The sequence below is a fragment of the Crotalus tigris genome, unplaced genomic scaffold (assembly GCF_016545835.1).
Source record: "Crotalus tigris isolate CLP2741 ecotype Arizona unplaced genomic scaffold, ASM1654583v1 scf7180000017952.28453644438:3035480, whole genome shotgun sequence".
NCBI lineage: Eukaryota > Metazoa > Chordata > Lepidosauria > Squamata > Viperidae > Crotalus > Crotalus tigris.
The window spans coordinates 1,666,450-1,689,937 of NW_024096741.1; the positions used below are offsets into that span (position 1 = coordinate 1,666,450).

Here is a 23,488-nt window from a genome sequence, read left to right on the forward strand (position 1 = left end):
ATCTCACTTGCATTTGTAAATACGCCCACTGTGATAGATTAATACCAATTTTCCATCTGTTTAGATTTTAAATTCCCTTCAGAGTTTAGAATATCTTTATATGTCCATATTTTCTCAAGACTTACTAAATTTGGATGTACAAACGCTTCCATTGTTGAAAGCCATCCTGGAATTTTCAAGTATATGTTACATTCTATTTTTTCTCATGTTAGTAATAATGCATTTCTAATCTATAGTGGTTTTAAAAATATGAATTTTGTTTTTCCCATATCATAGGAAAGTGTGCCAACCAAGTTGTAAGTCATGTCCCTCCAAATACAACCTTTGATTTCTAAGAGTTATCCATTCTTTTATCCATGTTAATGCTGATGCTTGATAATATAAAACCCACTCTGCCAAGCCAAAACCTTCATTTTCCTTAGCTACTTTTAACATTTTCAATTTAATTCTAGCTTTCCTTCCCTACCAAATAAATTTTAAAATCAGAGAATTTAAATCTTCAAAGAATTTATCGTTTTATAGATGTTTGAAATAAAAAAAATTTGATAATATATTCATTTTCACTGTAGCAATTCTTCCTAACATAGACAGTTGCAAGTTTTCCCATCAAATTCAAGTTTTATTTGATTCAGTAATTTTATATATAACTTCTTTTATCGTTGAACATCTTGCTATCAAGTATATTCCCAAGTTTTAACCTTTTTGACTATTTGTAATTCTATTTTTTCTGACATTTTTTTTTTGTCTGTAAGATTTTTAACTATCACTTTGGTTTTTTCTGTTTATCTTCAGTCCTGCTATCTCTCCAAACTGCTCTATCTTTTCCAATAATTTAGGAATCATCTCTAAATGTTCCTCTAGTCTAGGATGAATACCAAGTGATCTGCAAATGCTTGCAATTTATAAGTTTCACCTTTTATTCTAGTCCTTTAATTTCTGGGTCTTGTCTGATATTTCTTTTTAAAACTTCCAAAGTAAAAATAAACAACAATGGAGATAGTGGACATCCTTGTCTTATGCCTTTTCTTATGTCAAAATTCTCTGTATAATCTCCATTTACAATCACTTTTGCTGTTTGTTTGTGATATATTGTTTTAATCATATTTAAAAAATGTTGTCCAAGGTCCATTGTTTTTAATTGTTAAGTCATAAATTGCCAGGAAACATTATCAAATGCCATTTGAGCATCTAATACTAATGCCAATTGTTTCCCTGGATGCATTTCATAATATTCCAATATGTCCATTATAACTCTTAAATTATTTTTTATTTGTCTCTTTGGTAGAAATCCATTTTGATCTGGATGTATAAATTCAGTTAGAAATCTTTTCAGTCTCTCCATTATTATTGAAGATTTTATAGTCCACATTTAGTAAGGATATTGGTCTGTAATTTTTTATCTGTGTCAGGTCTGAGTTCCTCTTTTGGTATCAAAGTAATATTTGCTTCTGTCCATGTATTTATGAGTTTAGCCTCTAATAAAAGTTCATTACACACATCTTTCAAAGGTACACTTAGTGTATCTTGTAGATATTTGTACAACTCTGCCGTCTTTTTTCGTCTTCTTATAAGGCAATAAAACCATATTTCAATATTTAATAAAAGAAGTTGTAGAAAAAGAACTCAAAATTCATACTTTGTTTTTCCATTACATATACCTACTGATATTTTGAAATCTCCTCTAGTCAAAATCTCAGATTTATACCTAGAATTATACATTTATATATAGAATTTCTATTCAGGCATATAGTAAAAAAGAAATTATTTCATCCTTAGAATTATAAAATAGCAATGATAGATACCACAAACAAGTAATTTTTTTACTTTATTTTACTTATTTATATATCAAATTTAGAGACCACCCATTTTACTCACAGAGCAAATCTAGGCACTTTAGTTTCAGGGATTGCCAACCTTGCTCTTTGAGCTTATTAACGGTAAGTCCCAATGACTTTCATAAAACTAATTTCAGAATAATCAGTCAAACATAGGATTGTAATACCTAGATCCAATTGATGCAATATTGTCATTTTTAAGGCTATATAACCTTTAATGAATGAAATTCTATCCTTTTACACTTCCAATCTTCTAATTCTAATATATTATACTTTTTAGCTTTAATGGAAGGAAACTTTTTCGTATTTGATGTAGTGAATTTCATATGGAAATTTCTAGAAGGTCACTGATAGTTTAACAAAAGGAAACTTTTATTCTGAAAATATTTACATAAAGTACAAATATAACTTATGGCAACAGGCAGCATTTCCTATCATCAAACAATCCGTAATGATGGTTACAAATGCCAAGTGTGCTATAGATGTATCTCAGAGTCCTTGCTGAATATCACTCAAAGCAACTGTTAGCCATTTTATTTTCTCTTCCATAGCCTTTTTATTCTTTGCAGTTTCTTGTAGTAACTGACGCATTTCTTCTTCAACCTGGTAAACCTGAAATAAAAGTTGTTGATATGGTTATTACGTATCAGTAAACCCAGGTCTGAAATCAATTGAAGATATACCATGGAGGCAGAAAAGTATAGAATTGCCAACAACATATTTTCTAGAGACCACATATAGGTAATCCTCACTTGGCAACTGATTGGCCCTTTCAGTGATCATTCATAGTAACAATGGTGATGAAAAAGTAACTTTGTAACCAGTCTTCCCATTTACAATCTATCCAGGCCTGTAAAGCAGCGGTCCCCAACTTTGGGACTTGGCAGAATGGGGGAGGAGGGGATGGTTCCATGTGAGTGGCAGTTGTGTGTACTTGCAGCTCCATTTGTGCAAGCTGTAGGCACATGCACCCACCATTCGCACATATGGAGCTACACACGAGGATGTCCATCTGCATGATGTTCACGCAGATGAAGCTGCATACACAATAGCTCGCCCAGTTCCAAATAGGCCATGGCCCAGGAGTGGGAGTCCTGCTGTAAAGCAAAGGAAAACTGAATGAAGTAAGATAATAAGCACAGTCACCATTTTAGTTAACGACCGGTTCGCTTAAGAACTGATTTGCCAGTCCCAACTGTGGTTGCTAAACAAGGATTACCTGGATAAAAGCCATGCCCCCCCCTCTCTCTTACCCACATAGTCTTTTATCCTTGGGGTTTTTTTTTTTAAAAAAATGCATTCTTGTATTGGAAACATGAACTAATTTTACTCTAGCAAATACATGTCCTGACTTTTCTGATCAGTTTCACAACCCAACCTATCCACCTTTTTGCTTTTCCTAGTCAACATCTAACCTTTCTATTAACCTAACTGAACAATTTCACAGAGAAAAAAGCTACCAAGTTCTTTCCTTCGTACTTCTTCCTTGTAAAGAATCCAATTCTTGAATCCTAAACTTTTTTCCAAAAGAAAAGCGAAGGCAATAGTTTAAAAAGGTAAACATTTGATCCCTTTTGCTAGCAAACTCATTTGACTAACATATAACTGATTTCAACTGCTTAGCACAGTCACCTTTTCATTGGCTGCTGCAATTTGTTTCTGCTTTTCATTTGCTAGTTGTAGCAGTTCTGCTTGATGTGCTGCAATGGTTGATTCATGCTGTCTTCGGAAAGCATCATCCATAGAATGAAGTTTTTCTATCATAATCCTAAACAAGTTACATTCTTAAATTTCCTCTATCCCATCATAATTTTTAATTGCTGATATTGGATATATCTATTAAGTGAAATCCAATGATGCCTCTGTATCAGAAAGCAAAAAATTATATTTCCCTCTACAGTGTCTCATGTAAGGGCTTTTTGAAATAGATTTGGGAAACTACAGAAAAGAAAATACACATAACACATAAACATCTTCCTTACAATAAAGAATAATTCTAAGAATATATATCTGTCATTAAATCTAGTCTACACTACAGTATTAACATTCTATTAAGACTGTTTACAAATACATTTTTAAATCCATATGTATTATTTAAAATCACATTAAAATAGAAAACTTAATTTTGTATATTTTATATGAAAGCTGGTAAAAAGAATAACATGTATTTAAATAGTTTTTTAAAGAAGGGATGAGAAATACAGAAACTGCTTTGCTTCAAGTAATGCATGAAAATGCTGTTTTTTCAAAGATAATAGCAAGAAGTATACCAATAGGTGCAACTCTAAGTAACTATTCCTAAAGTATATAAAAAAGCTGTGTTCAAAATCTGCTTCCTAATTTAATCTGATCATTTAAAACGTCTGCTTCAAAAAATATAAAAATAGACAGCAATCCAAAGTAATAAATGGTTGCAGTCTTCATGAATTATACTACAAACAATTCCTTTCTCTAAAATCGCATACAAGATCTAATGAGTTCTGAATGTTAACTGTATGGCATAATAAGACACTATAACACAAGCAGAAAAGCCTACACAATCACTTCATTCACATATAAAACAAAGGCTCTAGTTTATTAAACCATCATGTGAATGAATTGCATACAGAGAGATATTTCTGACCTTCATACTGAAACAGAGACAACCTCAAAATACTCCTCATCCCTGTAAACCAGAACTGACATTTAATGCTTTGACCACAGCACCTTAGCCAACTGACTAGCATCTTGGCTTAAATAAAATTAACCAGAGTTTGTGACTTAAGTTTGAATTTTGGCTAATTAGTATTCAGATAAAATGGTCTATAAGCATGCTTATTCATTCACACCCATGGTTTGAAAAATCTTACCTTAACATTGTGCGTTGACCTTATCAAAATACTTACTTCTGAGCTTGAAGACTTTTATCTCTTTCCTCTCTCAACTGCTGCTCCCTGATATCAAAGTTTTCTTTCATTTGTTTAACTTGTGCTTCCAACTTGCTCAGCAATCCACCTTTATCTTGCCATTTTTTATTCATCACACTGAAATATAATAAATATGTTCTAAGTGGCTTCAGAGATTGCCTATAGTCCATGAAAAATCCTACTTTATTAAGCCAGACTTTCCACCAGACAATGTCAAGGTTTACAAATGGGAAAAGGGGCTTAATGTTTAACCTTAGTTTCTTTTCCTATCATGAATGAATATGGTGCATAATATTTCAATGTGTGTAGAAGATGATATTGGTTTTAAGCACCTATAGGATTCCTTGATATCATTCAGCTCAGCATCCTTTTCTTGCAATTGATGTTTAAGTTCCTCTTTTCTCTCATTTTGCCTTTCTAATTTTTCCAATAAATTATCTAACTGTGCATCTTTTTCCTGTAGTTGTACTTGAAGTCTCTTCTGTGTTTCAATATTGTCTTCATGAAGCTTTCTTATTTGCTCATCTCGGTTCTGTGAGGCCTTCAAAGTAAAATGTTTTAATGAATTTAAAATTTATTATTCATCACATAACTTTCATAATTCTTTCTACTTTGAAAAGGAGTAACAAATAGGAAAAACAGTATTTTTTATAAAATACCTTATTACCAGCACAATCTCACAAATTCATGAGATTTAATCCAATCAAAATCTTTAAATTACTTTTTCTATTTAATACCTATCCTTGCACTCAGCAAAATTATTTTTAATCATGATGTGATTGACTCCAAACAATATTTATAAAGACTTTTCTATTTAACAGCATTTATTTATTCACCTAATGATTGGGCAGCTTTTATAATTAACAAAAATAAAAATAAAATAAAAGCCATTAAAACTAATTACTGCAATGAATTAAAACAATATAAGATTAATAGTGGTACCAAACTTAAAAAAAAAGTGCTGGTATCTACACCAATTCCCCTCTGTAACAAGACAATGCACAAGTAGAAAGTATAACAAATAAAAAATAAAAACAGATTCAATCTGTTCATGAAGCTATACCGTTCATGTCCACTGCAGCTTTCCAATGCCCCTGTTGTGTCAATATCCCTGCTTTAGAACTGTCAGGGTTCACACAGTGCATTGATCAATTTCATTCTGGATTAGCATGTTGTGATCCAACTGTGTCTTATTCAATAATCAAGGCTTAAACTGAGGTATGATCTAGTCTAAACTTATTTATGATAGTTATAAAAAAGAAGAGCACCCTTACTTCTTTCAGCTTTCTAATGGTTTCGGTTTGATCTTCCACAATTTTAGACTTAATCTGCAAAACATCATTGAGAGATTCGTTTTGTTTTTTCAAAGTTTCAGTCTCACTAGTTAGAACTTCTATTTTGGCTTCCAATTTTCCGCGATCTTGAGCAAGGGAAGCTCCTGAGGAAAACAAAGACATTGGTGCTTGTGGTACAGTAAACACTGAAATTAAATAAGAAAGATCACGGAGGAGGGATCACTGCAGATCTACAGCTTGATCAGCAATGGCAGACTGGTTTTAAATACCAGATTCATTTATTATTCAGGTGGTGGCCTGCCCTTCTGCTTTTACAGGCAATCCATCTTCTTAGAAATGTAATCATAACTGGACTACAGGCCAGGAACATCCAGAAGCCTACATATATGCCTCATAAGCTATCAAGCAAACAGAAAACCAAAATGAATGAATGTTAATGTATGTGTCCCAGGATAATGTTGCAGGATCCAATCTGGGTTGGTCACCAGGACCAGAGATTTAGTCTTCTGAGTTTTTGGACTCATGCTGGAGCCCATTTTCAAGGTATTTCTTTTTAGCAGAATGTGTGAGAGAGACATTCTGTTAGAGACAAGTTGCCTGAGGATGGATTCCAGCATAAGTCTAAAAGCTTAGAAGATTAAACTTCTGGTCCCGGAGACCGACCTAGACTGGATCCTGCAGAAAAATAAAAAATTATCATTCCATTTTTATCCTTGAAAATAGTAGACTTAAGCAGATTAGATCCTTCTCTGATTTTTTTGGGTTCAGGTCTATGTAGTAACTCTAAATACAATTATTACTTTGTCTCCCTGTAGCTGAAAAACAAAACAGCCACTTTCTTAGATATTGCAGTTGATGATATGACCAGTCCCCTCCTGCAGTGGATAATAATTGTTGCTAGCACTGTTTTCCCTAGTGTGTAGTGGCTAGGAAACTGATTGCCATTGAGGTCATTTACTTCATTTACTCTAAGCTGTTTTGGGATTTGAAGAGAAGCAAATGTTACTATTTATGCCAACCTATTTTGGACAGAGACAAAACACATCCAACTCTTGTCAAAAGAACTATGTCGTGTTTCAAATAATGGCTTGGAAAGCAGTATCTAGGGAATCATGGAATTTCTAAATGTTCTCTTTAGATCAGTGTTTCTCAGGATCAGCAACTTTAAGATGTGTGAACTTCAATCCCCAGAATTCCTCAGTTGGCATGCTGGTTGGGGAATTCTGGGAGTTAAAGTTGACACATCTTAAAGTTGCTAAGGCTGAGAAACACAGCCTTAGAGATATTTAAGAAATAAAAGCCACTCATTTTACAGAGTCTCCTGCTTCTAGTGTGAAGATGCATCGTAGGAAAGCATAATTTTAACTTTGTGGAGCACTGCAAACATAATAGCACAATCCATGAGAAATTATCCTCCAAGTAGGTGTATATGCTGTATAATTGAGATACATAGCCAACTATTGTACTTTGATCCCATATTCAGAAAATTTTGATTTCTCAAAGCCGTTCACCAAGCAAGATTCTTGCAGATGCTTTTTTCTCCTAGCAAATGTAAGGAGACATGTTGCCTTCTCTCTACTTTGGTGATCTTTCAGGAAGGTGAGAATATGCAGTTCTCTATGTACAGTATTAGACTTTAGTTTTGTGGCTTTTACAGGGAATTAGGCACACAAAGATAAACCTGTTTGGTTCTAGCAGGGTTAGATAAAGGATAAATGAGTAATTACCTTGCTGTGCCAGCTCCTCTCCCCATATTTTTCTTTCTGCTTTTAATCCATCAATTACAGACTCCTGAGCTGTTAGTTGGGAGATAAGTTTTGATTTTTCCTGCTTAAGAAGCTCAAGTTGAATTGTCTTTTGTTGGTCTTCCTCTACCATATTTTCAAGAGTTTGTATCCGACTCTTTACACAAAAGTAAAAAGAAAAATAATAGAACAAACAACTCTTGATATTCTAAAAACAAACTTCTTCAAATACATATTGCAGCTTATTTATAATCATTTATTACTGACAGTAGTAAGACCTTTAGTTGTGATTTCTAGGAGAAACCAATGTCATTGAAGGAAAATAGTTCTTGCATCTATTAGTTGAGCTCCTATGACCTTAACTGTAGATTTAGAAAAGCAGAAACCCGATGAAGCATTTAATCAAGGGCAATGAAATGGTGAAAGCTAAAGAATAAAAAGAAATCCTAAAGAATAAAAAAGCTACCCTTTGTTGCCCAGGTTGAAAAGTAAATATTTTCCAAGTTTTGAAACATATACCATCTTACCCTACTCTATTCTCCTCCATCCACACAATAGATTCATCTTTATTAATTAGACATTTCTCCCAGAAACACAAGCACACTTTTTCCTTCTTCTCTCTTCTGCATCTGCTTTCAAGACAGGAACTTTACATGCTCTCTCTAACTGTCTGTGCTCCATTCACAAGGATATGTTTCATCATGGAAAAGCTTTTCATCACCAGCTTGGAATCATGAATAATGAGAGATGGGATAATGAAGCATGTAAATTTTAACTTTCTTATGGCTCACCCACATGGTAAGAAACCATATTTTTTGCCACACATGAATGACAATGGTTGAATTATTAATTTTTCTCAATTATTTCATATAAATATGTATTTTCTTGAACTTTTTAGCATCACTACTTACTCAATGATCATACAAATAGCTTTCATTGCACTGAGCTGGAATTAAAACTAAAGTGCAGCATCATAAAATGTTTTGTTATTGTTATTAAAGTATGTTTCTGCATCATCAGAAAACACAACGTACAGAACACAATATATAACAGTTATATCTAAAAAACCATACTTTCAAGTTGTACACTATGTCTTGCTTTGATCTGATTAATTCTGTGATTTTATCTTTTTGTTCTTTCACCACAGATGTCAGCTCATGGATCAAATTAGAAGATTGCTTTTCCTTTTGCTGAGAATGGAGAAGAACTTGTTTATGCTCTGCCAGCTCAGCAGTGAGTCTATTAAACCCTTCTTTAACCTATTTTAGCAAGAAAACAAAAGATTCAAATAAGGTGTTCAGCATAACATTTTAATGAATGACATTCAATTTAAAAATGCATCCACCATGCAATATTAACCTGCACATGAAAAAACAATTCAGGCCATCTGTTAATTTAAAATGTATCAGAATAAGAAACATTTAAATAAATGAAACTGATTGTATTTTAAATTTTTACTTGCAATACATTTCTTTTAAAAATACACTGCTTTAAAGTTTCATGAATACGTTTTTCTTCTAAAAGGCTGGGGTTTTTGCTTGTTTTGTTCTATTTTTGAGAAATTATTACCCCAGTCACAATACTTTTAGGATCTGAGGTGACCAAGCAGGCAGTATACATTTGCCAAGGTGTTTAAAGAAAACCATTCCACTAATCTACAGAAAGCTCTTTCAATGATTATACTAATTCTTCATAGCTAGGTCCTCAATGATTCCTCCAAGTTTCTAAGAAGTATTATTAGAATGAGAAGGATGAAGCTAAGAGGTTTATAAAATTGAAGGACATTTGAAGAACTGGATCAAATAGCAAAATTGTTTTAAAATTTAGTGAGACTTAAATCAATTGACTGTCTTTCATACATTTGAATCACTGTGATGTACAGATACATTTACAGTATTCTTAACTCAGAATGGGCAATGACTTCATTACTACTAAATGAACTTTAATTCTGGTTAGAAAGAATTAATATACAAAAATCTATCTAGAACTGTAAACCTGGGTGTAGGAAAGGAACCCCAGGAAGAAGAACACATAGCCTGTATCAGAAGAACCCAAACCACTTTCTTTTCATCCTTCACCTGCAGCTTGAACACTGAAAAACATTTATCTCAGTTAAGGGAGATCCTTCAAGAGAACATTCTAAATATCTGTTAACCTTTTAGAAAAAAAATGCAGTCTTATTATATGTCACTTGTACAAATGCCATTTTAAAATCTGCATGATTGGTGATAATATTGGCAGCTTATTAATAAGGACCTTAGGTTTTGAAAGCTTTTAAATAAAATACAATTTTCAGAATTAGAATCAGAGACCTCAACCTTATATGTTTTCAATGTAGCTTAGACAATTCAGCATCTACTGAAATTGAAGACCAAAATAACTCCTATGATTTCTTTCCCCATATATTTTCCTGTTCTTACCTCTGAAAATCTTTTGGCTTCTATAGTTAAGGCTACACGGAACTCATCCTCTAGATCCTTATATTTCTGGTTTAATAGATGATGTTTTTCCTGTAGTTCTTTAATATGATCGTTATGTCTCTGTTCTTCTCTAGCTACTTCTTTTGACAGAGCTTCTTGAAATTCTGAGCCATTTAATGTAACTCTGGTTTCCAGTTCTTTTCTGGAACAATAAGATAGAACACATTAAGATAAACAGAAATTACAAACAGCAAAATTTTGTACTTCTAAGAAGCCCACACTTGATGTGGAGACACAAAGTACAGTCCAGGATTTCATAAAAATTCCAGTTGGATGGATTACAATTTCATTATAGAACCACCATTTCTGCCATAAGGACTTTCTATTATCTTTCAAGCTTACACACTAGCCTTTTAAAACAGAAGGGTACATATGTTTTTGGCTGGCGTGCTGGGAATTGAGTTCTAGAAAGTAGGTAGAGTCAAAACAAAAAAACAGTATAAAAACCAATTGTAGGCTGGTTGTAGGTCAATGTGTCTGTTGATGGAATTGCTTGCGGAGTGCCAGGCTTCGATGAACTCATGAGTGTGGTGGGTAGTAGCATGGCCAATGATTTTTGTGTTTGCTCCAATTGAACTGGTGTTGTTTGGTGTTGGTAGAGATTAAGGATTTGGAATTGTGACATTTAACTGCCAGCGTTTGTGGATCCTGCTTTTTAATTGACATAATGTTTGTCCCATGTAGAATTGGCTGCAATTGTTACAGTTGATTTTGTACATTACAGTGTTTCTTTTGTCCTTCTGTATCTTGTTTTGGTTCTGGATAATTCCTGGCAGAGTGTAGCTGTGGGTTTGTAGGCTATTGCTATTCCTAGAGGTTGGAAACAGCCAGAATTTATTCAAAGTTTCAAAAATGTAAAATGAGCTGTTCCTCACCTACTCAAGAATGCTACATATCTTTGCTGGATTATCAGGATACATGTACCTGTGTTCCTGCTCTCTTAGCATTAGGAGTTCGTGGACTTGTTCCACCTTTTCTTTTTGTTGCTGTAGAGATATTCGAAGTAACTGTACTTCTCTCTCGGCTGCTGATGCTTTAAGTTCTACACTTTGAATCCTTTTCATCTGTGGTGTTTGAAATAACAGCAAGAGAAACGATCACAATTTCAAAGTTTGATAGCAGAAGCAGATATTCTTGAACAGTAGCAAGAGTACAATTAATAAGTGTTACATTTTTTTTTTAATTTTCACAAATTATCACCTGGTTTCACAAGCCTATTATAACTCTTGGCCACTGTGGAAGCAAGAATTTAAAGTTTTTGGATTGAATCAGCAGAGCTATTTTTATCCAATATCAAAACACAAATGCTACTGACTCTTATCATTCTGATGAACTTCTTAAAACATGCTCCAAAAATCTATATAAGCAATTCATCTGGCCACATTCAAGGAAGAACAGAGTTATTCTTTATATATCAAGCACAGCTATGATCACATTAATTTTTTTTCTTTCAAAAAGCAAAGAAATGTTTAACTGTAATATTAACACAATCTTTTTTATATTCAGAACTAACAATTATACCTCTGAAGCTTGCTGCTGTGCTTTTTGTGACTCCAGCATGGAGAGAGCTTCTTCTAAAGTCTGTAGTGTCTTTTGTTGATCCTTTTCTTTGTGCTTGGACCGCTCTAGCTCCTTACCAAGTTTTTCAGCTTCTTCTTTCAGTTGCTGAATATCAGTCTGAAGTCTTCTCTTTGCACTTCGTTCTCTCAGAATCAGTTCCTTTAACCTGAGAAACATATATGTAGATGGTATATTTATTTATTTATATTCCACCTTATTAATTTTAGAAATAATTCAACGTGATAAACATATCCAACACACCTTCCTCCTATCTTTCCCACAACAACTTCATTATTTTAATTCAAACAGCTATTTAAACTCTTGACTGAGCAAATGAAGAGATGTCAGAACAACTATTCTGGTCAAAGCATATCTGAACTGAGATGTTCTTGATTAAATCATGATGCAAGAGAATCAAACCTTGGACAGCTAGTAATATGAAGAACATGGACCATCCAGATCTTGGAGAGAACCTCATTCCAAAGGATAGGCATTAATATAGTGTAAGGGCAGTTCCAGGGTTTTAATAACTTACAAAGGTTTAATTGAAGACACCTGGAGTGCGTACTGTCCCTGCAAGATCAAATTGGCCAGGGAGTTACTTGCAGATCAAATAACTCATTGAAGTTCTATGGCTCAGGATCACCTCGCTCTGCCATTCCTAGGCCATTTTCTTACCTAATAATATCCATCAAATTCACTGAAAGAAATGCCAAAAGTAATGTCTCCTTAGAACTTAGAAACTCTGTAATCTGAAAGATATAGTGAGTTCAACAATTTGCTAATCTATATATATCTACAAGAACTGGTCATATTTTACTACTCTCAAGGGCTTAAGAATATAGGAATGAATAAATTCTCTCCAAGTGAATTGCAACCACATATTGTCAACTCAAAAGAAATTATAGAGTATGCTAATACTCACCTATCTGTAGTGTAAACAGCTAAACTTTGAATATCTTTTTCTTCTTTGGCCTGATTCTGCAGGTGCTTGATGCTTTCACTCAGTTTCTTTTCAGTTTGTTCAGCTTTCCATCGCTTCTCTCTCTCCTGATCTAATTCTTGAATCAGTGCCTAAATAAGAACAAAATGCCTTTTTTGAAACACACTAGTAATGTATCAAAAATCCCTTGCTTCTATTACAACAAAAGCTACCCCAATTTTATTTTAATTTAAAGTTTATATCAATTCTACAAAGCAAAAAAGAAAATTTCTCAGGCTCACATAATTTCAGAATAATAAATATATCTACCCTGTAAGTGAATTCTTCTTGAATACCAGTATCCACATTTTTTAATTTTTTCATTTGACTTTTCTGCCCACCCAATTTCTTCAAGCTTGCGATTTCGGAAGCTGGGCTTGAATTTTCTCCCTCTTTGATGTGGGATTCTTGAAACTTAGACTTGATGAAATGTTTCTCTTGTTCTCTAAAGTGAAATAGAAATTGAATTTGCATATTGGAATGGATAAAAGCTTTCCAGAATATCAAGTGGGCATTTTTTAAAGGGACACAAAGTAATTAGAAAGGGATTAAAAGTTATAAAGCTATCCCACAGGTAAATTTCTCCAAACAATGTATCTTTTCTATAATTTCTGCAAATATACCACTGGATTACCTTTTCAGGCAGTAAATAAAATATATCCAAAACCAGCAATTTTCAACAGCTACATTTGAACTTTAGCTTTGTTATCCAAGTTACAAGAGAAAATAGAAATTATTTATAGAAAGGGTCAAAGATAAGATCTATCACTATTAGGCTTCACCATTAATTAGTCTCATTTTCATGAAAATCAGGTTACATTCAATTCTGCAAATTACTTATTTTCATAAAAGAGTAACAGACTACATGTGAATATGAAAGCAGTGATAACTGAATTAAAACTAAGATATCATACCTGGCTGACAGTTTGCCCCTTTGAGAATGGAACTTGGTTGATAAAGTGCTTTTCCGATAATTAGGCAACTTGCTCCTTTTAATTGTTTTTCTATTCTCTTTTCCACTTTCACTACCACTTTCTGAGGCAAAATCAGTTTCTTTTTTGGCTTTGACAGTCACATCAGCTTTTGAAAAATTAGTAACCTGAAAATAAGAATATGTTGATCTGATCCTGTTCCCTTTTTTGCTGTTGTTTCCTCTGCTAATCCAGGAAACGGTAGTATGTTTTTAGAAATAAAAAACACATTGAAAAACAACTACACTAACAAAGTACTCCATTACCAAAGTAACAACCCGATCTCCCACAAGAGGAGCCAAGTAAAAACATTATTCAGACAAATACAAACACACTGAAGCAATCAGAACACCAGAAAAAGGAATAGACTACTTATACAATATTTTCCAACAAAATGGATACCCAGGCAATGTTATAAAAAAAATACAGTTCAACCCTGAGCTACATATATTTTCTTCTGTTGGAATAATATGATGCAAATGAAAATATACCAACAAACGTTTATTAAGCTAAACTAAAAAAAAAAACATTAAAAGTTACTACCTTTTGCAGGAGGTGAGATATCTGTTCTTCTAGTTTTTTTATCCTTGAGTCATTATCAAATTTATTTTTTTCTGGCTCAGAAGATGACATTATTTCAGTGGAAGAACTAGTGGTAGTCCAAGCTGACATCTTTGCCCTCTGGCGAAACTGGGCTAATACTTGATCAATACGTGGTGTTATTATTGGCAAATTAACATAAGTCTATTAAGAAAAATTAAAAATTCTAAGTCATAAAGAGAAAAATTCAAACTAATTTTATAACTTCAAATAAAAGGAAAAAATATATTAATTTACAGCACCTCTTCTTCATCTGTACAACTGGATGAAACTAAACAGCTTAAGAGATCTTCCAAGCACTTCAAATCAGATGAGTTTGGTTCCATTAAGCTGACCGGTTCACCAAATATATTCTTCCCATCCAAGATGGATAGCTGAGGTAAAGCCTGAAGGAGAATCTCTCTGTAGCCTTCAGATAATAAAAGAAATTACTTTATAACTGCATTCTGAAAAGCCCCCAAATGCTTTTCCAAATTAGTTTCATTTGCACTAGATTTTATCCTATCCATCCGAACAATTGCAACACTTTTACCTATTTTGGCACACACTGGGTTACTTTTTCCATTTTTCTCCAAAGTAAGATTAGTCAAGTATTGCAATCCACTAAGGCATTGAAGTAAATGGTTAATGTTATTTACACAGTTGCCGTGAAGTTCAATATGATTAATTTTATAGTTGGGTCCTCGAAGATGTAGAAGTCCTATAAAAAATAAAGTCAATAATAAACGATGAAATGTCAAAAAACCATCTGTCTATGCACAGTTTAATTAAAATAGGAAAAAAGTTCTTCTACTTTTGTAAAGTATTCCAAATTTATTTATTTATTTTTTGGGAAAAGGCTTGTGCATATCTCCACAGAACAATTATGATTGCAAAGCAGATTTTGCCAAACCAAGGAATAGGGGGGAGAGAGACTAATTCAAAGAGGGCATTGATTTAGGAACCAAGAATGACAATTTGTCAATATGTTATGAGATCATCACAGAGCAGGCACCATTTGGATTTTCAGCCATTGTAAAAATATGTGGGAATGGTTTTGGGACAGGACGAGACACAGCCAGGGCAACAGTCAGAAGGAGTGTGGATATGGCAAGCAACGTAGAAGGGACCCTTCCTAATTTCTTGGACTGTAAAGGCAACGGACGAGAAATGTACTTTCAGACTTGCAAGATTCTGTTAATGTTACCTTACAATAAAATAGAGCTAGTACATCTTGGTGTGTTTCTTGCTGGAATACCTTATAAGCTGATAGCTATAGACACTAGAATGTATTGAGCTAGTGCTGCTGATAAACTGCCTTTATTTCTAACAGTTCTAATAACCTCCAAAACCGCAGTGGCACAAACATATTCAGGGGTGTCAGCATCTTTGGCCTCAAAATGGTGCATGCATCCAGTAATCCTAATCCTACTCTCTTTAAATTATGCCTCAAATGCATTGCATGCACATAAAAAAAGGTAGGGCTTTCATCAATTGGCTGTGCCTAACATTTTGAAGCCAATGACTATCACTGTGATAGGCTCTGCACATAGGTATTTCCAAATAAGTTCCTTCAAAGTTAGTAACATTTAGGTTTGAGTAGATGTTCACAGGATTGAACCGAAAATCTCTTACCTGAAAGGTCATCTATACGGTTGTAAGATAAATTCAGTTTAGTTAAATTATATAGATTTTCCAGCCCTAAGGAAGAGACAACTTTTTAAAATGAAAGCAATTGTATAAGCAAACAATCAGAAGTGAGCCCTACAAATATTTCAGTTTGAAATACTTCAAAATTTCTAGCCATTCTGTGAGCATTCTACTACCACATCCAATTAGTCAGCATTCTGTGCTTAACTCTTAAAAGAGCTATTGTTCTGATAGCTTTACCTTATTTTATGTATCCTTTACAAATCCTGACTAAGCCTGCTGCCCCCTTCTTCATTTATAAATGGATCATAAGTTAACATTAGGATACTTACGAAGGTTCATTAATTTAGACTAGCCTAGGTAGCCAAGCCAAAGGTTATGATTCCCTGAACTCTTCATCTCTTTTATTCCTGATCTGATTATGTACTTTAATTGTGAACCTCAGCATAGCCATTTTAGTCTTCTGACTCAGTTACAGCTGGTTTGGCATTAGGCTGCCAAAGAATTCAGAACATAGTAGAAATCTTGGGGAGGGGAAGGATGGAGTGAGGGAGAGCTGCAGAATGCACACAGTTTTCTTGTAGCAGCAGTGTACTTCTGATATCATTGCATATTTTTATACATATTTAAATAGCTGCCCATCTCACAGATTTGTGACTCTGGGCAAGGTACAATTAAAAAGTATTGCTAAACCATTAGTATCAAATAGGCACAGGCCATTAAAAATGCTAAATCTCTACAAGCATCCTTTTAATGGGTCAAGTTACAAAAATGCTGTAAATCTCCAACATTCAAAAACTCTAATTAAAGGGGGAAAGGGGAATGGGAATGTGACAAGTCTTAAGAGCCATTTCTTATTCAGCCTCCATTATTAAATGATGTGGCAGAGTTCTTTAGGCATGTAAATATATTTCAGTATATTCAGAATATTCTGTGGTTTATCCTACCAGGTTTCTATGAAGCAGCAAATAGTTACCATTTCTCAAGTTTCAGAAATATAAATTCCAGCTAATACTTTAAAAATGGTTTTCCTAATGAATTCATTTTCAAATAAATCTTCAAGCTTTGGAAAGTTCAAACAGGCTTGATCCAGCTTTTCGACAAGTAGTATTACGTATTGTACTAGACCAGTGTTTCTCAACCTTGTCAACTTGAAGACAAATGGACTTCAATTCTCGGAATTCCCTAGCCAGTATGATGAGGGAATTCTGTGAGGTACAGTCAACATATCTTCAAAACACTAGTCTAGACATTTCCATTGGAGAAGCTCTGGGAAGCGGGAATCTGCACTATTAATTCTTTTGTCTGAGGGTCTTGAGAAGCCATTCAGAACAGTATGAGAGACAGCACTGATATCTGCAAGGGAATCAATAAGAATCCTTTAGCAAGGTTTCTCTATTCTAAGAATTCTTAACCTTTTTCTGTCATGAATCCTTTTGAGAGCCAGGTGAAATCTATAGACCTTGTTTCAGAAAAATGTATTTAAATGCAATGTAAATCAATTATGCCCAAGTATGGCTACCAAAATGTTAAAAAAATAACAATTATAGCAATATAGGTGCTTCTTTATTAATCCATTAAATTTATAACAATATCTTTTCTAAGGTATAATTTTTGATGAGTTTCATTAAAGTGAAAACTTTTGAAGTTTAGAGATCATAAATCAGATTGTTGCTAACGTACATTACTGAATGAAAAAAAGTGAATAAAGTTGCAGCTTTTTCCCATTCATGTACACAGATTCCCTGAAATTTATCTACAGACCACAGTTAAGAACCCCAGTTAAGAATCCCTCTACACAGAGCTTCCCAATCATGGTAACATCAAGATGTGTGAACTTCCTAGAATTGCTATTCCAGACCTTAAGTCAACACTTTCAGTAGTTGCCAAGTTTGGGAAACACTGCTTCTGAGTTCATCCCACAAAAGGAAGGAAACCTGTATTAATGCAACATCAAGCCTTGATCTAAGGACTGACCTTCAACTTTGGTTATCAAGTTGCAAGCCAAATTTAAGGTATGCAGGTTTGCAAGGCAACTTAACCCTTCAATCCAATGTATGCGATTTGATGACAGATCTAGATGTTGTAAGTTCAAGAGGTGGTCAAGACTTTCAATTCTGGAGATCAGGTTACAGTGCAAGTTGAGTGTGTGAAGTTCTGAACTTAAAGGTAGCTCTGCTAAACTACAAATGAAGAACATATGACAAAACATTAGTTTTAACAGTATGTAGAAACTTTGAAATACATGTAGTCCTTGACTTACAACAGTTCATTAAGTGACCATTCAAATTTACAATGGCACTGGAAAAGTGCCTTATGACCATTTTTCACACTTACAAATGTTTCAGTTTTCCCATGGTCATGTGATCAAAATACAGATGCTTGGCAACTGACTCATATTTAGGATGGTTGCAGTGTCACAGAATCATGTGATCATCTTTTGTGACCCTCTAACAAAGTCAATGGGGAAACCAGATTTACTTAATAATCATGTTATTAACTTAAAAGCAGCACTTAACAACTGGGCAAGAAAGGTCAGAAAATGGGGCAAAATTCGCTTAGCAACAGAAATTTGGTGCTCAATTGGGCTTGGAAGGTTAAAAGTTCAATCCTTGGTAGCGGCAGATTTTTCTCTTTAGGGTGCAAAGAAAAAATATCTGATGCGAATTCCATGCAGTGTCAGGAAGGGCATCCAACTAGTAAACATTCAGCTCTGTCCAGTTGCTATGACTCTACCCTGAATTAAGGGATTACAAGATTGTAAAAAGGGGAGTTTTGTGCTCATAAATCAAGGACTATCTATAACAAGTACCAAGTGTTCAAGCCCATCAAACAACACTGTATACGAGATACACCAGTATTTTCAGGATTCTCTGGAAAAAATTTTTAGTATTAACAAATACTTATTGTGCCAAGTCAAATTTCTTTGTGCAGTCATCTAATCTTATCCCAGTGCTTGGAGGAAAAGCCAAGTGTTCAAAGCTTTACACAGGGCTAGGAAGGTAGAGGCCTGCTGAACCTCATGAGGCAGAGTGTTCCACAGGGCTGCCATGGGAAAGACATGCCTCTTAGTTCCTTTCAAATAGCAACATTTAAGGGACGGGATTAGGAACGTGCCAACCCTATCTGACCCGATAGGATGGGTAGATGTCCTTAAAGAGAGATAGTCCAGCAAATAACTTGGCTCTGTTTCATATAGGACTTTAAAATGATGATCAACATTTTGAATTGCACCTGGGAAGAAACTGGAAGCTAGTGCAGCTTGTAACAAAGGTGTTACAAGAGCAAACTAGGGGTCCCAATTACTGTGCAAACTGTTACATTCTGGATCAATTGAAGTTTTAGGTAATCTTCAAAGGCATTGCAGTAATCCAAATTAGTATTGAATAGAATAGAATAGAATAGAATAGAATAGGAATTGGAAGGGACCTTAGAGGCCTTCTAGTCCAGCCCTCTGCTTAAGCAGGAGAACCTATACCAGTGATGGTGAACCTTTTAGACGCCGAGTGCCCCAAACCCACCCTACTCCCCGCTCCGCCCCTCGTCCCGCCCCACTCACTGTACCCCCACCCCACCTGCCCACAGGCAACCTACCATCTCCATGGCCCGCCCCAGATCGCCCAGGGGGCCCTGCAGCACCATGGTGGCCACACCCTCCACCTGCACCCTGCAGCATCATCTGCATGCGACGGAGCGCAAGGGTGGAGTCTGCTGCCTGGATGACATGTCCTTGGTTGCGCTGCTCTGCATGGGCCACGCCCAGGGGCGACTCACCTCTGGGGGGCTGCTGGTGAGGAGACCAAAGGGGGAGGTGAAGCTGGACAACGGTGCGTGTGCCCACAGAGAATTCTCTGAGTGCCGCCTCTGGAACACGTGCCATAGGTTTGCCACCACTGACCTATACCATCTAGACAATTGACTGTCTAGCCTCTTTTTAAAAATCTCCTGTGATGGAGCACCCACAATTTCTGGGGGCAAGCTATTCCACTGGTTAATTGTCCTCACTGTCAGGAAGTTTCTCCTTAATTCCAGGTTGCTTCTCTCTTTGATCAGTTTTCAACCATTGTTTCTTGTTCTGCCCTCTGGTGCTTTGATGAATAACGTGACCCCCCCCTCTTCTTTGTGATAGCCCCTCAAATACTGGAATACTGGTATCATGTCTCCCTATTTCTTCTTTTCTTTAGACTAGCCAAACCCAAGTCCTGCAGCCGTTCTTCGTATGTTTTAGTTTCCAGGCCTTTGATCATCTTAGTTGCTCTTCTCTGAATTTTTTCCAAACTCTCAACATCTTTTTTGTGATATGGTGACTAAAATTGGCTACAATATTCCAGGTGTGGTCTTACTAGGGTTTTATAAAGCGGTACTAATACCTTGCGCGATCTTGATTCTATGCCTCTGTTTATACAACCCAGGATTGTATTAGCTTTTTTGGCTGCTGCTGCATACTGCTGGCTCATGCTAAGTGATCGTTCACTAGGACTCCAAAGTCCCTCTCACAGTTACTGTTTTTGAGCCAGGTCTTGCTCAATCTGTATTTGTACCTTTGATTTTTCCTCCCTAAATGTAAAACTTTACTTTTCTCCACACTGAAACTCATTTTGTTCGATAGGGCCCATTGTTCAAGTTTGTCAAGATCTTTTTTGAATCCTGAGTTTGTATTCTGACGTGTTGGCTATGCCTTCCAGTTTGGCGTCATCTGCAAATTTGATGAGTTCCCCTTCAATTCCCTCATCTAAGTCATTGATGATGATATTGAAGAGTACTGGGCCTAAGATAGAACCTTGTGGTACCCCACAGCTTACTTCTTTCCATGTTAATGTAGTGCCATTGAGGACTACTCGTTGAGTACGGTTTGCCAGCCAGCTACAGATCCATCTGGTGGTAATATTGTCTATTCTATTTTTTTCTAGCTTACCAAGGAGTAGGTTGTGATCTACTTTATCAAATATATATTAATGAATAAAAATATACCATGACTTGCAGCCCTTGATGAATTTTTCTCCACCAAAGTGAAGAATTCTAATTCTATGCTATCAATTCCATGGTAGTGACATTATGATAGCAGATGTATATTAAATTATACATTATGGAAAGACTTTTTGTTAAACAGGATGGCCTCAACTTACTTGCCATCTTCTTCCACATAAATAAGACCACACATTCTGTGAAGCATCCCTTTTAAATTTCTTCCAATAGTTTAAAAGGCGAAATAGTATTTGGCCAACAATTCAGGCTTATCATCTCCCAGTCTACTTTAAAATGGCCAGGGGATGGGAGGGGGGAAATCTTCAAAGGTGGAGCTGTTTTCCCAAATGTACCACAGCACTTTTCTGCATGACAACCAGATGAAGGGGAAGCACCGCTAAGTGTGCAAAAATGATGCAGCCTCGCAGTCGCAACACCTCGGACAGGATATAACAAAAGCTCCGAAACCCCCTCTGCAGGGCTTCCACTTCCTCCCTACAGTTCTCACCTCTTAATGCCTTTATCCATTAGGCTGAGCTCCCCTGAAGTTGCGCAGACCGCCGCCATACTGCTCCGCTTAGCGACCTCCTAACCAGCCTTAACCGCGGTGCTTGCCGCCCTCCGCTTTGAACCCCCGCCCACCAGGCCGTCCTCGCTGTGACTGAGCCAACGGCATCGCTGAGCATGACGGGAGGAATGGGCTGTTCCAGCTCCGGCACAGGATCCCGGTAGCTGCAAACCGAAGGAAGTGCGGTTGGAAACGGATGTAGGAAAAAAATTTCGATATCCCCTCATTGCTCCAGAGGCGGAAGTGAGAAAAATCCCCTAGAAAGTTTAGAAAGTGATTTGCAGTTGTGAACGCATGATAGGAAAGAGTAAGTTATGAGCAAGAGAGCGCCTGCCGTTCCTTTGATTCCACAGTTTCACGTGCAAAAAATCTCTGTACTTGACTATTTAAGTAAAACCGCAGTCTGGCAATGCAGTTTCAGCCTGTTATTTTCATGATATGAACCCGAAATTGTTGAGCGATAAGATTGGCTATTTTTATTTCTTGGGGGGGGGGGGAGAGAGGCAGGGCACCAAGTTGAAAATATGAAGGACTCGCTGTTTTTGCAGGTGGAGCCCGTCTCTATTGGGTTTGAAATCGAAACTGTCAGTGATGTGCCTCCCATTTTGTCGAAGGGACATCTAAGCGCTTGAAAGGGCGAATAAGAGTTACTGGATTTGAATACTCTAATGTACATTCCTAGAGGCGTAAAACACAACTGGTAAGGGCTTGGGAGAACTTTGGAGAACAAGTTTAGGATTGTATGAACTGGACAGAGATTCATACGACCACCAGATGGCAGCGGAAAGTTACCTCTTAGTTGTGGTCTGGCGATCGCTGGAAGGTTTGCAGCCCTATCCGATAGCCCTGACTTGCTCGTGCAAATATTTTGTATTTCGAATGAAGGATTCCTTGATTCAAAGTCCAAACCACCTCTGAAAGAGCGGGAGCATTTATTTAAACCGCAGTTCTGAGGATTGCTTATAGCTACGATGCAAACTACAATCTCAAGGATCAAACTTTTTTTTTTTTAGAATTTAATGTGTAAAAAGCTAATAGTACTGCACTACATAGGTGGGGGTATACTTTTTTTTTACTGTTTTAGGGTTCTCTCCCTCCCAACCTGCAATGAGGGGAGATACGAAATATACTCTTAAGTGCTATTGCTAAAATAAACATTGCATAATGCACATACAATAAGCTTTGCAGTGCTGATAGGGTGGGGGGAGGAATTCTAATACAATCCAATATATGTGTTGGTAGTAGCTTGGATATTCTTGTCTTGCAGTAATAATATTTGCGAATTCTATTTGTGTTGCCAGTGAAAATTGGAAAAATCTTGCAAAACAAGGGAATCCTATGGCTCAAGGGGATCATTTAAAGTGGCATTTGGAGAGAAATGGGTACCTGTCAAACCGGAAATGGCAGAAATAGGATTAACTACTTCTCAGAAGAATCCACAATAAACTTCATCAGCAATGCCAAAATAGCAGATGTGTAGTAATGTCATAAATTACAAATGCCTTATTTGTGTACCTAAATTCCTGCTACAGTCACATACAGTTGAGGCTGTTTTCCTCTTCTTCCTGTATTTCATCTTTTGCCACCCTTAGCCTCCTTCCCAATTACTCTTGGTAATTGCTAGGACTCTAACCAGATGGTTAAAATTAAATTATGTTCTACAAGTCAAAACACAACTTCAATGAATATTTTCAGTGAGACATTTTTACCTTCTGCAAATGGTGAGAGATTATTTCATTATTTTAAGGAGAACAATTTTTCTAGAATGGGTGTCAAACTCAATTTCACTGAGGGCCGCATCAGCATTGCGGTTGCCCTTGGGCCGGGTGGGTGTGGCCAGGGTGGGTGCAGCCTACTGGGTGGGCGTGGATGGAGTGGATGTGGCCTACTGGGTGGGCATGGCCAGCTCTACATTGTTCATTGTTCGCGTCAAGGGTGCCTGTGGGGACCTG

At 36.0% G+C, this 23,488-nt stretch overlaps 1 protein-coding gene across 7 annotated transcripts; it reads right to left on the reverse strand.

Moving 5' to 3' along the window:
• Positions 1-2,185: 2,185 nt before the first annotated feature.
• LRRCC1 (leucine rich repeat and coiled-coil centrosomal protein 1) lies at positions 2,186-21,615 on the reverse strand. 7 transcript variants are annotated; one of them, XM_039345473.1, is made up of 19 exons: positions 21,477-21,615; positions 17,981-18,186; positions 15,989-16,054; positions 14,907-15,074; positions 14,617-14,783; positions 14,318-14,518; positions 13,718-13,902; positions 13,074-13,248; positions 12,747-12,895; positions 11,783-11,987; positions 11,186-11,325; positions 10,202-10,403; positions 8,855-9,040; positions 7,764-7,938; positions 6,016-6,179; positions 5,074-5,282; positions 4,721-4,858; positions 3,468-3,603; positions 2,186-2,447 (listed from the first exon to the last, which is right to left on the reverse strand). In XM_039345473.1, the coding sequence occupies exons 1-19, from the start codon at positions 21,533-21,535 to the stop codon at positions 2,325-2,327; spliced, it is 3,054 nt and encodes a 1,017-aa protein (XP_039201407.1). In that variant the 5' UTR covers positions 21,536-21,615; the 3' UTR covers positions 2,186-2,324. The 7 variants fall into 7 exon arrangements, with proteins under 7 accessions (XP_039201407.1, XP_039201413.1, XP_039201408.1 ...); XM_039345479.1 differs by lacking the exon at positions 21,477-21,615 and adding an exon at positions 16,980-17,359 and having other exon boundaries at positions 17,981-18,118; XM_039345474.1 differs by lacking the exon at positions 15,989-16,054.
• Positions 21,616-23,488: the final 1,873 nt, after the last annotated feature.